Consider the following 17,367-nt stretch of genomic DNA (forward strand, 5'->3'; position numbering starts at 1 on the left):
GTTGTTTCGCAGGTATACATGTTTTTGACTGATATCATTACTGCCAACTCCAACGTTAGTATCCAACAAAGCTGGGACACTAGAGAACATCTGGTCATGCTTCGCCTCTAGTACCAGCAGGGGGCGATCGTCCTTTAAAGCCAGCAGCTCTGATCCACAGCGGTTTATGAAGACTGCAGCGCCATCAACAGAATCTATTCATCACACCAAACTGCATAATTGTAATATTTATTTCCTCCATATTGTGATGTTGTTGGGCATCAATGCAGTTAAAACAGAGCACGAATAAATAAAACGTCCTTGAACAGTCCTGTCATTCTAAGAGCATCCTGATAAATTTCAGCACTGCTTATGACGTGTCACAAAACATCTGACAGACCAAAAGAGTTCAGAAGCTACAACTGCATCCACCAACCACAACTAAAAACCAGTAATAAACACCATTAAACTGAGGCCTGCGATAATAAGGCGCTGTGCTGTCACAGAATCGAGTCCTCTCGCTGCTCAGACATTCAACAGCTTCAGAAACATGACGTCTCTGTGCTGACAAAAAACTACAGAAGTTTAGTTCCCGCTGTTACAGAGAAGCTCTCTGTTAGGTTTTCTCCAAACCTTTTAAGGCAAAGCGGTTACAGCTGTCACCTGAACGCTGCTTTTTCATGGTGTGCGGTTTCTGCCCGCGAGGGTTCACCCCGGGGTTACACAGCAGCATCGATTTCCTGCAGAGAGGAAGGTAAGAAGACTCGCAAGTTCGAGTCCGTTAGTTTGGAGAGAACAGAGGGAAGAGGCTGAGGCTGGTGAGTGTTCACGCAACGTGCTGCTTGTTTTGCTGTGTTTGTCTCCGTGTTTGACTGCGGAGACGCGAACAGCCGCTGTGCACCTGCTCTATGGCGAGAACATCCTCCCACAGAGCCCGCGGGCTGTGGAGTCATCCCTGCCAGCACAGACTTTACACCGAACGAAGGTTCCCGTGTTACAGGTTTTTATCTTTGATGAAGAAAGAGCGCAGAGCGCGTCAGAGCTGCTTGGGCCTGATTTATTCAGCAGTACGCGCACAAAGCTCCCAAACTCGGAGACTTTTCCTTCGTTTCCTCTGCTCCTCTCGCTCATCTTCTCTGGAACATCACGTTGATCTGAGATGATAAGTTTAGCACGTGTGACAGTGACGTCTCTCACTGGATGTCCCCCACAGACATCCGGTGTCCAGTTTGTTCGCGCTGCTGTGAGCTCGTAAAGATGCGCGTGACACATGCTGTGCGTCCTTAAACACATCAGCGAGTGAGCTTCAGGTGAGCTTCAGGTGAGCTTCAGGTGCACAGGGCTCGTTTTCTGACCCGTTCATCTGAACCCGGCGGCTCGCGCTCCTTTCTCAGCACATCAGTCGTCTGTGTTTCCGCTGTCTTGCTCGACAGCTGCCGTTTCCTGAGAAAACAGGTCATCCGAGCTGCGGTTGTTCTCTGGCGTTTATTAGATGCAGCAGCAGTGAAACACCTGCGCGCTCAGCAGATCTCAGACACTCAGGGACAGTCAAACATTCAGAGACTGGAACTGGGTCTAAAACTGACGATGAATGAGATGGATGAGAAGCCCTTAGAGCTGAGACTTTTTCAGAGAAATACTTTAAGAATTTATCACAAAGAGCAGGGGAGGCATCCCTATAAGTGATAGTGCAAGGGTTTATCACAGAGTTAAAAGTATTAAAAAGGTTGGGTGTGGCTATTAGTCATAATAATGATAGACTAAAGGCAGATTTGGCAGCTTTAACAGGGCTCTAGACTAACTTTTTGCCATGGGCGTACCGCCGTTAGGCGTACCGGCACAAAAGTTATAACTTTTGTGCCGGTACGCCTATAGGCGCACACAAATTTTCTAATAATTGATATAATATAATGTGTTTTTCTGGATACACTGTGCTTTTTCAGCATTCAAAGATTGATGACACCGTGTCAGAGCTGGCTATGAATTTCAGAAGGATCAGGCCTTAACAGAAAAGTGATCAATAGTTCTTTTCCTATTACAGCTACATCCACTTCTGTCGTGCCTAGGCTGCTCATAGGGCTGGGTATCATCACTGATTTCTAAAATCCATTCGATTCCGGTTTTCAAAGTCCCGATTCGATTCAACTTAGCCAGAAGAGTCAGAAATATTATAATTCTGATCATTTATCAGCACTGACTTCATCAGAATTGTGAACATCACAGCAGATTCCTTTGTGTGAAAGTAGCTGAGAATAAAACAGAAAAACATGAAGGAGATTTTCCTGGTCTGGCTTTTTATAGCAGATAACCTTAAAAATATTCTACAATGTTCTGCATATAAAGTTTAAATTTCTTCAGTATTGAACAACAGAAAAAACAGGCTTTCTTGTCTGAGGTCATTTAAGTGAAAAAGAAAAAGACAGCAGCCGACAGCGCTGTAAACAGCGGTAGACTGGTGGGTAATAAGCCAATGAATAATACAGAAAACAGAGATTGGAGACGGAAACTGTTCTTGAAGCACAGAGAGAGAGAGAGAGAGCTAGCAGTGCATGAAGTGTGATTTTAATAGTCGTGGAAGCAAAACAGCAAAATTCATGACGACATTGATCAAATGTGAAGCGCAGTTTGCTGCTTCTTTTGCTGCTGGCTCGGTGAATTTTGGTTGGAGAGACAAAACCTGCAGCTCAGAGTCAGCGCAAAAAGACGTAAACACAGCGCGGACCGGACGCATCAGGATCGCTGAGCTCCGACAGCGTGTCCGTCTACGAGCCGGCGGGTGAGAAAGCCGAGAAAGACAAAGCTGATTCTGATGCGTCGGGTCTGTGTTTACGTCTTTGTGTGGAGTCCGTGTACCTGCTCTCATCTGCTGTTTGGTTGTTGTTGAAATGGTTTTGTGAGCTTTAATCTGAGAATCTGGCGTTTCTGGCAAAACACAGTTATATTTAAAAGTCAGGATTTAATGAATTGATATCGCTTTATTCAAGCTACTCACCTCCCACTTCCACCTGCACTTTCAACTGGACCACGGCCAATCAGAGAGGTCCCGCCCCTGACTATCTCTGATTGGTTTAGTCCACGATAGGGGCAAAATGTGTGTCTGTTGTTGACCACAGGGAAGGTTGCAGATTTTTTTATTTTTTTTTTGCTACCCGAACAGTTGGTCGCACAGGTGCAACCAAATATTTTTTTTTAGTCGCACCATTGGTCGCACTCTAGAGCCCTGATTTAACTTTTGATACTTAGATAAACAATTATGAAGGATGTCCAGAGAGACGTGGAGTTTGTCTTTCTTCTGTTTTCTCTCAGCGCGACGACATTCACGCCTAAGGGCGCGAGTAGTATCATTTAGCCAGGGTTGTGAGGATTTGGCACGTTTAACCCTCAGAGGGAAAAGAGCAAGCTCGTCCGCTGATAAACCCCCGTTACAGCTAGCATCAGAGAGGGGAGAGTCAAGGAAACCATCAGTGAAGGGAGCGATTGACTGGGAGTTAATCGTGCGCGTTTGCCACACAGGACCATCACTGTTCAATTCCACATTACTCACTACACTGTAAACCCGAATAAGTTACCAGAACTCAAAAAATTGAGGCAATTGATTGCCTCAATTTTTTTGAGTTGATTAACTCAAAAGTCAAATTTTTCCAGAACATAAAAGTTTGGATTACATGGCACTTGTATCTTTTGAGAACAGTCAACTCAAATATTTGCAGTTAATATGACTTAAAGTTTCAAGTTTACAAATTCAAAGAAATAAGTTCACAGAACTTATAAAACATAAGTACACAACCACAACATTTTTATGTTAACAAAACTCAAATGTTTATTAGTTTGTGTTGTCATTATTTTAAGTACACGTTAGTCAAATATGTTGACTACTTGATACTTAAAAACATGTGACCCAAAACTTAAAATTTTTGAGGCAATTGATTCATCATGGTCACTAAATGCAACGCACAGTAATAGCAGGTTTTGTAATAAGGTAAATCGCGCTAACATAATATGCAATGCTAATTGATTAGTTACCTGCAGTATTAACGGGAGAGGACGTGGAAACGCTACCGCTGCTGCTGGGTTGAGCTTCGCTAGTCCGGAGCGGATCAAAAACACGACATTCGTTGAAAGCAATCGCGTGTTTTTTGAGCAAATGCTTTTGCATGTTCGTAGTGTTTCCTCCCTCTGATGAAATCTCTACTTTGCAAGTATTGCACGTTGCCCTGTTGTCATCCTTTCTCATAAGTTGTAACCAAACTTTTGATCGTTTGCGCCGCTCAGGCGCCGTGTTTCCTACTGGGTAAAAGACGCTACTCAACGTGATGACGTCATTCGGGGCGACTGGAATCGATAAGGGAATCGTTTTTAAAAGTGGCAAACGATTCCAAGGAATTGAAACAGTGGGAACCGGTTCTCAACAAGAACCGGTTTTCGATACCCATCCCTATTGAACAGTATCTTGCCTGCTCCCTTTTAGCACTATGTTGAAATTAAATACATTTAAAAAAATAAAAAATTAAATGAATTAAAAATAATTAACAAAAACCTTTATAAATTAAAATAAGTAGACCAAAATTTGTTTAGTCAGGAAAACTGTCAGAGTAATGAAAAATAATGCCAAATAATAATTAATAATATCAAAATGTGCTGTTGGCTCTCTGGCTAATATCTGAATAAGGCAACAGGGCAGCAATTTGAGTGGATTACAATGCTATTTGTTTTACATTAACCAGTATCAAACAGTGAAATTTAGGTCATCTTGCGCAGCCCACAATGTTTTGGAAATAGTATTACGAAAAACATTAAAACATACAAAACATTAGTGTTGCTTTGCATTATGTTAATGAGAACAAAGGCACGTTGTATAGTTTGGACCTATTGGCTGAACACCTGTAGAGTAATTCAATAACGTTTTGAGGCATTATTTAGATAAAAGGAGAGAACTTTGAACTAGCCTTTTATAATGCTTCACCCTGCATCCTTCTTTCAGATGAGTTCCTACATAGACAAGTCATTCTTGAGGGTCTGTAACCTGGGTGACAGTTTACCACTTTCTAGACCAAGTAAAATCTTTTGAGTAAATTCTAAAGGTCAGGGCTTTGGGGTAGCTGAGGTGCATAGATCAGTCCAAACATTACCAGGAAGGCTTCACCAAATCTGGGGAGACTGAACACGGCATCACTTTCAATGACGACAGAGATTTTCACAGGTTGGTAGTAGGGCTGCCACAAACGATTATTTTGATAGTCGACTAGTCACCGATTATTTTTGCGATTAGTCGACTAATCAGATCATCATCCATTGGACATAAAACGTACAGTTTATTGCACCAGCAGCATCTGCTCTTATATAACTATCATTAGCTTACAGCTTTAAGTGTTTAAGGTGCTAACTAAAAATAAAGACAAGATGATAGTTTATTCAATTTGAATGAAATCTGCAGATTGTTTCGGTGAAGTTTAATAAACTCCTTGCTATCTAAAATATAACAGGACACCGGAGTATATTCTCCAGCATCTCACACTTCTGATAATCAGCTGTCTGCTTGACGTTTATTCAGCTGTGTAAAAACTATAACTTTAATCTCAGCCAAACCGATTTACTCAGGAACAAATAAAATACTAAAAAAAAGCCAAACAATAACATTTTTAAGTTATCTAAGTGACTTATATATCATGTTTAACCTGAGTAGCGAAAGACGGCGGTGGGTTTGAAAACAATTTGCCGGGAGTCCGGTGTTCTCACGGCGCTAGTGAGCCTAGCCCCCGGCTAGCTATCGAGCTAGTGGGTAACAGACGTCTCCGAAAACGTCGGAGCGCTTTTGAAAATATGTGGTGTCCTGATAAACTGAGCAGATATTTGAGGTTTACACAGCTACATTCTCGCCTGAAAATATGTTAAACGTTTATTTTGTGACCCAGAAAGAATAATAAGAGTAATATTAAAACTAACTAGCTGCCGCCATTGTTGGAAACTGAGCTGGGCCGCGCTATGAATTCTGGGACACAGCTTCTTCTTCTTCTTCGGGGTTTAACGGCAGCTGACATCCTTGGACATGCAGTGCTGCCATCTTCTGTTTCAGTCCGTTATTACACTCTTAAATCCTGCTGCTTATTCCTGCGTCTTTTGGGATCTTACAAAGCTTCAAACGACGCGTCGACTATTAAATCAGTCGTCGACGATTTTGATAGTCGACGTAATCGTGACTAGTCGACTAATCGTGGCAGCCCTAGTTGGTAGTGAACTGGACTTGTCGTGTCATGGTCACTGATGACAGTGAAGAGGGCCACTTCAACACCATCAAGCTCCAACTCATCAGATTCGTCCTGAATTAATGAAAAAGAGATACTAATCACAATCTAACCCAAGAAATACAACAGACGACATATAATTTCTCATTTTACCAACTCCCATTGAGATCCAATACCTCTTTTACAAGGGAGACCTGAGTCTCACTGTAAGAGGTGAAAAACAGAAGATCCATGTTCTGCACACATAAATCAGCTAATTCACCAGAGAATCAAGTGGTGTGAGATAGACTGAAACTAAGCTAAAGGAAATACACAGGAAAATGTTTTACTAAACATCTTATCACTTTCAACAAAACACCAATTCAGTTCATTCGTAGTGAGGAGACAGAAAAGACCATACATGGAAACCGTATGGGTAGACTAAACAAAGGTAAGTCCAAACAGTGCATCAAAATACATGTTTGTACTTTGATGCACTGTTTATATACACAGTAGTATCTGTTAGATACTTAAGGACACTCACAGTGCAGGTTCTGAAAAATCCAGAGACATCCTCACGCAGATAGACAGGAAGGGCGTGGAGAACGGTAGTGCGCTTGGTGTGGATATCATGGATTTCCTATTTCCAGATAAAAACAGAATTGTATATACTGGTGAGTTTACTGAACAACAACAACAACAGTCAAATCAGAACATATGTCCACAAATAACCTGTTCACATCTTTAATACAGTCAGACAAATAGCAAACACAAAGTGGAGTAATAGCAAAATTCAAAAAGCTCATTTAAATCATTGAACCTGTCCAATGTTCCACTGGTTCAACCTATGAAATGTGTAACAATCTATTATTACCTGTTCATTGTGAATTCTTAGACTTTCAACCAGGGCATCTGCTGTCTTCCCAGTTTTTGATGCCCTGGCTGAATAAGGTCATCAGTCGAGGAAGATGGCGGTCAAGTTCAGCGTAGAATGTATTGGGCAGGTTCTGATTTGTAATCCGCTGAAACTCTGCATACAACTACAGCAGAAGGACAATACAGTTCAATTTGAAGAATCTCGCACATCTTTATAAAGCAGCAAAAAGTTGCCACATGAGTAAGAATTACAATTTTCATTTTAAAGAGAGCTGATCCATATTACCTCAGACTCCATTTTTAGAGCAGGCCAGAGGTCCAAGAGCTCCTTCACTCCTTCACAACCCTAACCCTGCACATATAGTTTAAAATATAGCGTTTCTAACAAGCAAACGGCTTGAAAGCACTCTCACTGCAGACAGGCATCTCCGTTGTGTAACTGCAGGGACAACGGGCTTGTTTGGACCCAACTATTCTGAGTCATGAGAGGGGGTTTAAAAATTTAGAGAGATTAAAACACTTTGTTTCATACAAGGCGACCGGGCGCCACCTCTAGAGCAAGTAGTATCTAACTTTTTAAACAGCCTGCCACCCTCATTACAACAACTTAATGCTAGCTCTGCAAGCGCAAAGTTTCATTCAGGGAGAGCAGCAAAGCACATAAAAAACACGGACCCGACATTTCTGCTATTCTTTTCGACACGCACCCAAAATACAACTAAATATTCGTATTTTAACAATAAACTAATATCAACATTGAAAACTTAATGTAAGTCCAGTGATGGTAGTTGCTGCCGTTAGGTCCAACTTTCTCCAGTTGTCCGTGTTGCCTCTTTGGTGCTGTTCCCGCCCATATACCTTTACTTCTTCTGTGTTTCGTATTAATGCTCATTAGCGCCGCCTTCCGCTTCTGAGGGTGAATCAGAAATTAACTCAGAATAAAAATTGATTCCTGCAGCTGCTCAACACTTACGGAAAAAATTAAAAATATATATGTAGGATACATTGATAAAACAATGAATATTAAAATAAATACATTTTGTCTTCCACTAATGCATTTAAGACAATTTGATTTTACTTATTTGGTGAAACACTTTGAGATTTTATTGTATTTTAGCATGTGCTACATAAATTAAGTTTATTATTAAATCCTACCTACTTGAAACAACAAAAATAACAGGACTTTACCATTCTTATGTGTCCTAACTTATCTGTGTTATGTTGTGCTTAAGTTATGATTTTAAGTGATGCTTACTTAATATAGAAATAGTTCAATTCAATCAAATATTATTAGTTTCATTTACTCAAAAAGAAGAACATGTTACACGAACTTGACATATTTAAGTTAACAGAACTTTTAAAGACTTTGAGTATACACTACTTAATCTATTTAATTACTTTGAACATTCGGGTTTACAGTGTACAGTATTAAACAAAACTGGGAAGTGATCTGAAATCTCAGAATCCTCAATGTCCGTGATGCAAATGTCCAGACCATAAGATCACGTATATGACCTTTTGTCTGAGTTGGTTTACACACAAGCCCTGCACCTCTGCCAGTGGTGGTATTATAAGACACCTCAATAGTTTTGATCTGCAGCCCACGACCCCCACGACCCCCACACAGGTTCAGCTCTCTCACCTCATTTTTAACCTACTGGACGTCAGGTCTTCTTAGACAACATTAACATCAAATCACTCGATCTGATCGTCTCTATCTAACTAATGTTTTCCACATTTATGATTTAATACAGGATTTAAACTTTAAAATCACATTTTCTTCTTTCCTGTAAAAGTGAAAACTCCATCACATGTGAACATTCAGTCACATATGATTACACTTCCTGTTTCATTTAGTGTATGTAACTCTCCTTCCATTAGATTTCATCAGCACATTTTCCCTATTAATCCAGTTATTTACAAGTACTTTGTTTTTCTCTTTAAAGCTCTCTTGATCACAGTTAACTCAAAACTGTTTATTTTTATTAAACGATAGATTTTATAAGTCAGACATTCAGAGATCAGTAGCTCCTGTGTGTTGCTCACTGCCTCCATCCAACAGTACATGACAAGTGTGACCCGCGGTTCATTTACACCAAACATTCAAAGTGACTTAGTGCTAACTGCTATAATGAATGTCATATACAGACTAAACAACAAAATAAACCAACATAAAATGTATTTACTGTCATATAAACATATTATGTATATATATAAATATATATGATGTCACTGGATCACGACAGGAAAACATAAGAAAATAAGAGATTTGATTTGTTACAATATGGAATATATTTACTAAATGAGGAAAATCACTGCGATGCTGCAATCAAAGGTGATCTACTTTCATTTATACACAAAGATGCAGTTCAGTAAGAGCCTGTGTGAGCTCAGGTGTCCTGCATGAGTTTCTCTTTGAAAACGGAGGCTCTCCAGATAAAGGAAAGGTGCATGAATTAAAACCAATGTCCTTTTAATATATGAAATAACTCTGGTGACAGAAATCATCCAGCACTGAGAAAAAGGCTTCTGAACACTGAGACCTGCATTATCAGTTTCGGGGCTTTTGCAACATTCACAGCAGCTCAGGTGAAAAAATACAGTCACCACCCAGACAGGATGTGAACTTTAACACTTAAATACTCCAAGACAAGGCCGTGGGTGGCAATGTGTGGTTTGTTTAGAGCGCACTTCCAACTCAGTTCTCTGAAAAATACACGCTGTTTATTTCTTGTAAAAATATAAAACAAAAGTTAACCAAATATTTTCTTAGAACTAGACTCTCAGATGGAAATATTCACACATTTCATCAGACCAGCTTTAACATCACAAGTTCTTTTAACATCTTATATTTGCAAATGAAAACACAGCCACATAGAAGATATTTGTCTTTATTCATGTTGCTGCAGCCAAGTTGTAATTATTCTCTGATTTTATGGTCAAACTATGAGATTTTCCAAATGTGTGTGGAGTGACATGACCTTTCTCTGATGATCTAAATGTCGTGACCAAGAATCATTCAGGATGAACAACGTGAACAGTCTGCCTCATAGTTCTCACAGGTGAGCGTCAGAATTACAGACACATTCTCATGTCTGTGGTCTCTGGCTAACTTTTCATGCTCTCCATAAATGCAGGAATCTGCAGGTTTTATTAAAACTGTCACATCTCAACACTCAGTGCCAAAAACAGGGCTGATCCCTGTTTCATTTGATAACTGCTTCATGTTAACAAATCCCGTTTTTTAAACCGTGATGTAGAACATGATCTCTCTCACTCTCTCGTTCTCTAAATAAAACCCAGCAAACTGGCAATCACTTCTGAAAGATGGGAGTAGTTCACTCTTTATCAGCTGCAAGACTGTGTAGCGCTCGGATGTTTGCCCCAACCCCCAGCCTGCAGGCGTCTGACCTTTAACCCTTGCTGCAATGTGTCCCTCTGAGGGCCTAGTGCAGTAGTAGTAGTAATAGTAGTAGTATTGTGCGACACACATGCACACAGGCTTAAAGAGACGTCACTCTTATGGCTTGAAAATTGTGAAAATTTTTCAGATACTCACATCACAGTCCTGCTGCGAATTAGAAACACTGAAAGGTCAAAGGTCATTATTAAAAGAGTTTACACTTGAGTTTCAGCCTAGACACAGACTTGAAAGTGAATCAGAGATATATTTGGGGGAAAAAAACAGAAAAATAAATAATTAGAAAGAATAGTGCACAAATAGAAAAGCCCAAAAACCAAACCTGTACAAGAGTGATTACTACTAATCTACAAATGGCTGCAATATGCAGAAAATACACTTAGACAATTTTGCATTGATGCAATACTTAAATTAAGGCCGTCTGCACTTCAGTTAACTCTCTTTTTTCTAAAAAAAAAAAAAAAAGAAAATGTAATTGTGGGGACATGGAGGGAAAAAATGATATTAATGTGTTGTTGTGGTCCTGGGTCTTGGACCCCAAGACTTTTAAGTTCTGTCAAATATTTTCAGCTTAACTTTTGGGTTGTTTAGTTGTTTGTGGTGTTTTGAGTCTTGATTTCTTAGATGCTAATCCTCCTTTGGGTTGTCCATGTTTATGTTTTCAGGTTTTCTTAGTTCTAGTTTCATCACTTTTACTTCCCTTTACCTTTTTATCATTCAATTAGTTTCACTTGTTCCTTATTGTACTCCAGCTGTGTTCTTTCCCCCCCAGTAGCCTCCAGTATATTTAAAGCCTCCATTTGCATGCGTTCACTGTTGTGTTGCACTGCTTGTTTCCTGCATGCCTGTGAGCTTTTCCCCATTTGATGCCACTTGGTGGATGATTTTTTTTCTCTGTTATGTGACTCTGCATTTTGGGTTTCCACTTTCCACCACACACAGGATATAAAGGCCTATCCACAAATTTGATCAAATCTATATAATAAATCATGTTGGCACACAGTATTTAGATTTCACATGAATTATTAGAAACCTGTATTATAAGTAAAGATGGGTGGGTTCAAATAGTCCCACCAACATAAATTGAATTGAATTGAAAGCCTTTATTGTCACTATACATAGTGCAACGAGATTAGAAACAGCTCTATAAAAGTGCACATGTGCTTATAGCACATTATAAAAACTATACAATAATGTAACTATGCATTTACTATAAATATAAATACATAGTACAGTGCTGACAGAGACAGACAGTCAGAGAATTGATGATATTTCAGATATTTTGAGTTGAGTATGGTGATGGCTTTTGGGGAGGAAGCTAAAGCGCCTGCCAGAGGGCAGTAGGTTGAAAAGATTGTAGCCGGGGTGGGTAGTGTCCTTTAAAATGTTTCTGGCCCTACTAAGACAACGGGAGTTGTAGACGGCAGACAAGGAGGGCAGCGGGCAGCCAATGATTTAAATGATAAAGCAGACAGTATGAGCATGTGGTGTGAAATATCAGTTTAATGTGGTCATGTCAGAGCTACAATACAAAGAAAATCCAAAACTCAATTACTGTGAACTCACTGCGTGTCTGTGCCTCTCAGACTGATTGAAGTCCATAAGATGATGATCGAGGAAGAGGAGGACAAAGCGAAGTCTGCAGGACTCTGCCGTCTGCCTGTGAAGAGTGACCGGTCCAAACAACAACCTACAGACTTCACCGATGAAGCTGGACCCTCAGACACAGAGTAAAATCACTGCTAGTAACTCGTCTCCAGGAATATCCAATCCATCCAGTTCTTAACTGCTCATCCAGTTTAGTCACAGATTGGCTGAGCCTCTATCAGCTGACTTGGATTTAAAAAATGAGCTATTCAGTGTGTTTCACAGAGCAGCTCATTGTTCTGCTTTATTTTAGCATAACTAATAATGCACGTTATCCATGTTATCATTTTAACTTCTACAGTATTTGAATTACTGAGATGTGTTGGGTATTGTGTTGTTTCTTGTTACATTTTGCTTATTAGTAGACTTCGCACTATATTATACCTTTACATTAATGTCACCTTTATGTAATGAATGATTGAAATAGTTTGTAAAATAAATAAAATTTAATCTTAAATGCTTGTATTTTTATATCTGATGTAGAACTGGTAAAAAGAGTTGACAATTAAAAACTTCACCTTTTCAAGAAATTACTTCTTTGCCATGAGCTATGCACACTGCCCCAGTGGTATCTAAAGTATTTTACTGGGTATTGGTATTAAGTTAAAAATTCAAGTATGGTGAGAACTGCAATTTAGACCAATTTAAATGACTTTCAACTGAGAATTTATTAATGTCTGATGACATATGAATAAACATATCTTTGTTTGCAGAAGTCAGAGGTCACAGGCTTCAGGGATCAACTTTCTGTCTCAGAAGAGTGACCGGTCCATTGGTAAACCCCCAGACTTCAGAGAAGAACCTGGACCACTACACACAAAGTAAGAACCTGACCTGAACATTTAATCAAATCTGTAGTGATGAAGAGGCATACATTATACTAATAGTAGCAATGCACTGATTGCAATTCCCATTTTCAGTTTTGTGTAAGTGTGACCTGCTGACATCAACTAACAAGTAAAAATCAAGGTTTGTTCATCCAGTAAGGGTTCCCAAAGCTAGTCCCCATCCCCCGGATTAACAAGGTCTGCATCAGCTGCCGCTCCTCGACTGTGCAAAATAGAGAGAGAAAAACATTATATACAGTAAGTAAGTAGATATATACAAAGAGGACATTATGCGCAATAAGTGAGTAAATTATATACATTAAGTTAAATAGAATAAAAAAATCTGGAAATTTACAGTTCAAAATGTACATTGTGTGAGTGGGGTGTTAAAGTGGCTTGTGCCGCAATGAAGTCAGAAGGATCAGGCATGAAATGGTCTTGCCAACGTTCAGCTGGAGGTGGTTGTCCTGGCACCTCAATGCCAAATTCTTCACTTCATCCATGTAGGCCGCCTCATCGTTGGTGGAGATGGCACCCAACACCACTGTGTCGTCAGCAAACTTCACAATGGTGTTGGAGCCGTGGGTGGCCACACAGTCTGAAGTGTAGAGGGAGTAGAGCAGTGGCGAGAGGACAGAGCCCTGTGGCGCTCCCATGTTGATGGCGATGCTGTCAGAGACACACCTACCCACCCTCACCACCTGAGTTCTGCCAGTGAGGAAGTCCAACACCCATGCACACAGACGGCTGTTAAGTCCCAGATCCCTCAGCTTTGTGAACAGTCTGCAGGGCACTATTGTGTTAAACGCTGAACTGTAATCAACAAACAGCATTCGCACATAGTTACCCTGTTTCTTGTCCACGTGGCTGAGGGTGGTGTGCAGGATGTGGCGTCCTCCGTGGATTTGTTGGGTTGGTAGGCGAACTGGAGCAGATCTGTGGTGTCTGGGATGGAGGAGGAGATGATGTTCTTCAACAGCCTCTCGAACACCTTCATTACTACTGAGGTCAGTGCAACTGGCCGGTAGTCGTTCAGGCATGAGGGCTTGCTGTTCTTGGGCACAGGGATGATGGTGGATCTCTTGAAGCATATGGGGACCACAGACTTCGCCAGGGACTCGTTAAAAATCAAAGTGAACACACCTGCTAGCTGGTCAGCACAGCAGCGCAGCAGACGGCCGGTGATGCCATCTGGTCCTGCTGCTTTCCTTGCGCTCACTCTCCTCAGCACAGCTCTGACGTCATGCTCTGCGATGCTGATTGCTGGTCTCTATTGTCAGGCAGTTGTTAGCAATTGCGTAGCAATTGTCCAAGATTCTGTCTTCCCTCATCGGACACATGACATGTTGATAAAAGTTCGGCATGAGATGTCCAAGGTTTGCTTTATTAAAGTCTCCTGCGGGTCCTTGTTTTGAAACGCACTCAGCACATCATGTACTTCAGACAGAGCCATACCTGTGTTCACCTGGGGTGGGATGTAGACCACTGTGGCGATTAACGAGGTGAACTCGCGGGACAGGTAAAAAGGGCGACAGTTCATGCTCAGGTATTCCAGATGTGGCGAGCAGCCGCTGAAGAGAGTAGATATGCTCCTGACGTCGCACCACTTTCTGTTTACCATGAAACACACTTCTCCACCTTTGGTTTTGTTTGACTCTGCCGTTCTGTCCGCGCGGAGCACAGAGAGTGACTCCGATGGAATTTCTGCCCGATCCACCACGTTGGGGGTCAGCCATGTCTCAGTGAAGCACAGAATGTTGCAGTCCCTCATGTCTCGTTGGAAGGTGACTCTTGCCCTCAGATCGTCTAGTTTGTTCTCCAACAATTCAACGTTAGCTAGCAGGATACTGGGCAGTGGTGCGCAGTGAGTAAATATGTCGATTTATTCATAGTTTCATGCAACTGTCAAATTCTGTTTCTTTGAAAAATATTAAAATGCCATCTGCTTGTCTGTTCCAGCAGTCTGGCTCTATTCCATTTGAATGCAATAGGGACATAGTCTCTAGACTCTGAAATATTAGATATGATTTAATGTCTTGCAACAGCGTCTGTGTTTCATAGTGCAACATGTGTTGCTATAGTGGACAATCAGGCATTTAGACAAGAAAAGCATGTAAGTTACTAAGAGAAAGTGTCACGATCTGGTACAGGGATTCAAACGCAGAGCGGTAAGGTATCTCCAAGGTGTAGTTTATTTACAGTGCCAGTGCAATATATGTACAGTGAAGGGATCCAAAACTCCGGGGGAATCACAGGGTAACTCGCTCACGTCTTCTTCGCTCACACTCACACACGTTCCCGCAGCAGGGAGGTCGCAGGTCCCGGGGGGGGGAGATCTGAGGCAGACGAGAAGGCAGGTCACCAACTAATCACAAATCACGAATATGAAGCACAAGAGCTGTGAGAACACTAACGTTAGGGGTACAATCATCCAGCGACGAGAGGATCTGTGTTCCAGCCTCAAATAGTGCTCCCGGTGATGATGGGTGAGTGTTGTCAGGTGTGTGTGTGGGCCAAGGGCAGGAGCCCACAGTGAGCTCTGCCCAGGCAGAGAGGGAGAGAACAGAAACAGCAATTGTAGCCTTGTGGGGCCGACCGGGCAGGCACGGAGACCATGACAGAAAGAGACCGGCCCAGTCTAGACTGTATGGATAAGTGGGTTGGGGGGTGGGAGCTGTAGTGATTATGTATTTATCAAATCTGTCCATTGAGAAAATCCAACAGTTATGTCTTTGTCCCAACTGCCCACCATGGTGTCTGCTGAGAGGTTTCCCCCCTCCTGCACCATTATTTTCTATAATAGCAACAGCTGTGTTCATGTATTGCTTGTTCAGTCCATTACTTTTCCTTAAAGCTTTCTTGAGATAGTTCTTGTAGTTTAAGATATTTTTACTTTGCAATGGTTGTCTGTGGTTGGTTATTATTATGCTTTAATACTAAACAGTCTGTGCAGTAGAATGTGAAGTTTACGGTTTTTGTAGGTAGTTTAAGCTGAGTAGTTATGTGGAGTTCTTCCATTGGGGCAATTCTAGCCTTGAGTAAGTCTGCTTTTTATGGAAGAGATTTCTTAACAAAAATGGAATAGAAGATTTTTCCAGGATGGAGCAGGAGTAGCAGATTATAAAATGCTCTGTTTAAAACAAGGCAAGGCAAGGCAAATTTATTTGTATAGCACAATTCAACAACAAGGTGATTCAAAGTGCTTTACAGAGACATTAGAAACAAAAACAAATAAAAAGCATGATTTAAAATTGATTAAAACAAGCAAACAAACAAACTAACTAAACACACACATAACTGTGCCACTCTATCTATGACAAATCTCTTTAAATGTCTTCATGGTCTTCTACTGGTGATCCCCACCAGTTTTGGTGGCCTAATGACAGGAAGTAAGAGAACTGCTACTATCAGGTACTATTAGGCGAACTAAAATGTATATGTAAAACAGTAAAGACTATATACTGAATTCAAAATCCTGCTCCTCACATACAAGGTCTTAAATAATCAGGCCCCATCTTATCTTAATGACCTTGTAGTACCATATCACCCTATTAGAGCACTTCGCTCTCGCTCTGCAGGCCTACTTGTTGTTCCTAGAGTATTTAAAAGTAGAATGGGAGGCAGAGCCTTCAGTTTTCAGGACCCTCTTCTGTGGAACCAGCTTCCAGTTTGGATTCAGGAGACAGACACTATCTCTACTTTCAAGATTAGCCTTCAAACTTTCCTTTTTGCTAAAGCATATAGTTAGGGCTGGACCAGGTGACCCTGAATCCTCCCTTAGTTATGCTGCAATAGGTGTAGACTGCCGGGGGATTCCCATGATGCATTGAGTTTCTTCTTCAGTCACCTTTCTCACTCACTATGTGTTAACAGACCTCTCTGCACTGAATCATACTTGTTATTAATCTCTGTCTCTTTTCCACAGCATGTCTTTATCCTGTCTTGGCACTGTATAACCAAAAATCAGCTTGATGAATACTCTGTTGTGAAAAGTAGCTCAATTTTTATTATTCTCTGTGACCATAATTTTAGTGATAAAGAAATGTGTTCACAGAGAGAGGAAGAGGAGCGGTGTTTGTGAGGAGGAGCAGCTGTCCTGCTGTGCTTTGTGTCAGGATGTCCTGAAGGATCCAGTCTCTACCAGCTGTGGACACTGGTTCTGCAGACAGTGCATCTCCTCATACTGGGACCAGTCTGCTTCATCAGGAGACTCGTCCTGTCCCCAGTGTGGAGAAAGATCCAGAACCAGAGCTGGACTGCAGACAGCCAGTCAGAGCAGCTGTGTACAAAGTAAGACTGAACATCTGTCTGCTGTTTCCCTTTCCTTCTCTCACCCCAACCAATCACAGCAGATGGCCCCGCCCCTCCCTGAGCCTGGTTCTGTCGGAGGTTTCTT

General features: G+C 41.2%; 1 protein-coding gene and 2 long non-coding RNA genes across 3 annotated transcripts in view; 1 reads left to right on the forward strand and 2 right to left on the reverse strand.

Annotated features, from left to right (window-relative positions):
• Positions 1-6,032: 6,032 nt before the first annotated feature.
• Positions 6,033-7,665, reverse strand: LOC145431200 (uncharacterized). The gene is made up of 4 exons (XR_013911575.1): positions 7,363-7,665; positions 7,075-7,240; positions 6,745-6,840; positions 6,033-6,296 (listed from the first exon to the last, which is right to left on the reverse strand). It is a non-coding gene; the product is annotated as an uncharacterized LOC145431200 (long non-coding RNA).
• A 4,316-nt stretch (positions 7,666-11,981) lies between these two features.
• LOC113029557 (NACHT, LRR and PYD domains-containing protein 12-like) overlaps positions 11,982-17,367 on the forward strand; it is a 40,450-nt gene continuing 35,064 nt past the window's right edge. The window contains exons 1-3 of the mRNA XM_080306854.1: positions 11,982-12,227; positions 12,858-12,965; positions 17,026-17,261. Coding sequence (XP_080162980.1) covers positions 12,103-12,227; positions 12,858-12,965; positions 17,026-17,261 — 469 coding nt within the window. The 5' untranslated portion in view covers positions 11,982-12,102. The remainder of the gene's footprint in view (positions 12,228-12,857; positions 12,966-17,025; positions 17,262-17,367) is intronic.
• On the reverse strand, positions 15,146-15,586 carry LOC145431202 (uncharacterized). The gene is made up of 2 exons (XR_013911577.1): positions 15,386-15,586; positions 15,146-15,307 (listed from the first exon to the last, which is right to left on the reverse strand). It is a non-coding gene; the product is annotated as an uncharacterized LOC145431202 (long non-coding RNA).

The sequence above is a fragment of the Astatotilapia calliptera genome, chromosome 9 (assembly GCF_964374335.1).
Source record: "Astatotilapia calliptera chromosome 9, fAstCal68.1, whole genome shotgun sequence".
Classification (NCBI taxonomy): domain Eukaryota; kingdom Metazoa; phylum Chordata; class Actinopteri; order Cichliformes; family Cichlidae; genus Astatotilapia; species Astatotilapia calliptera.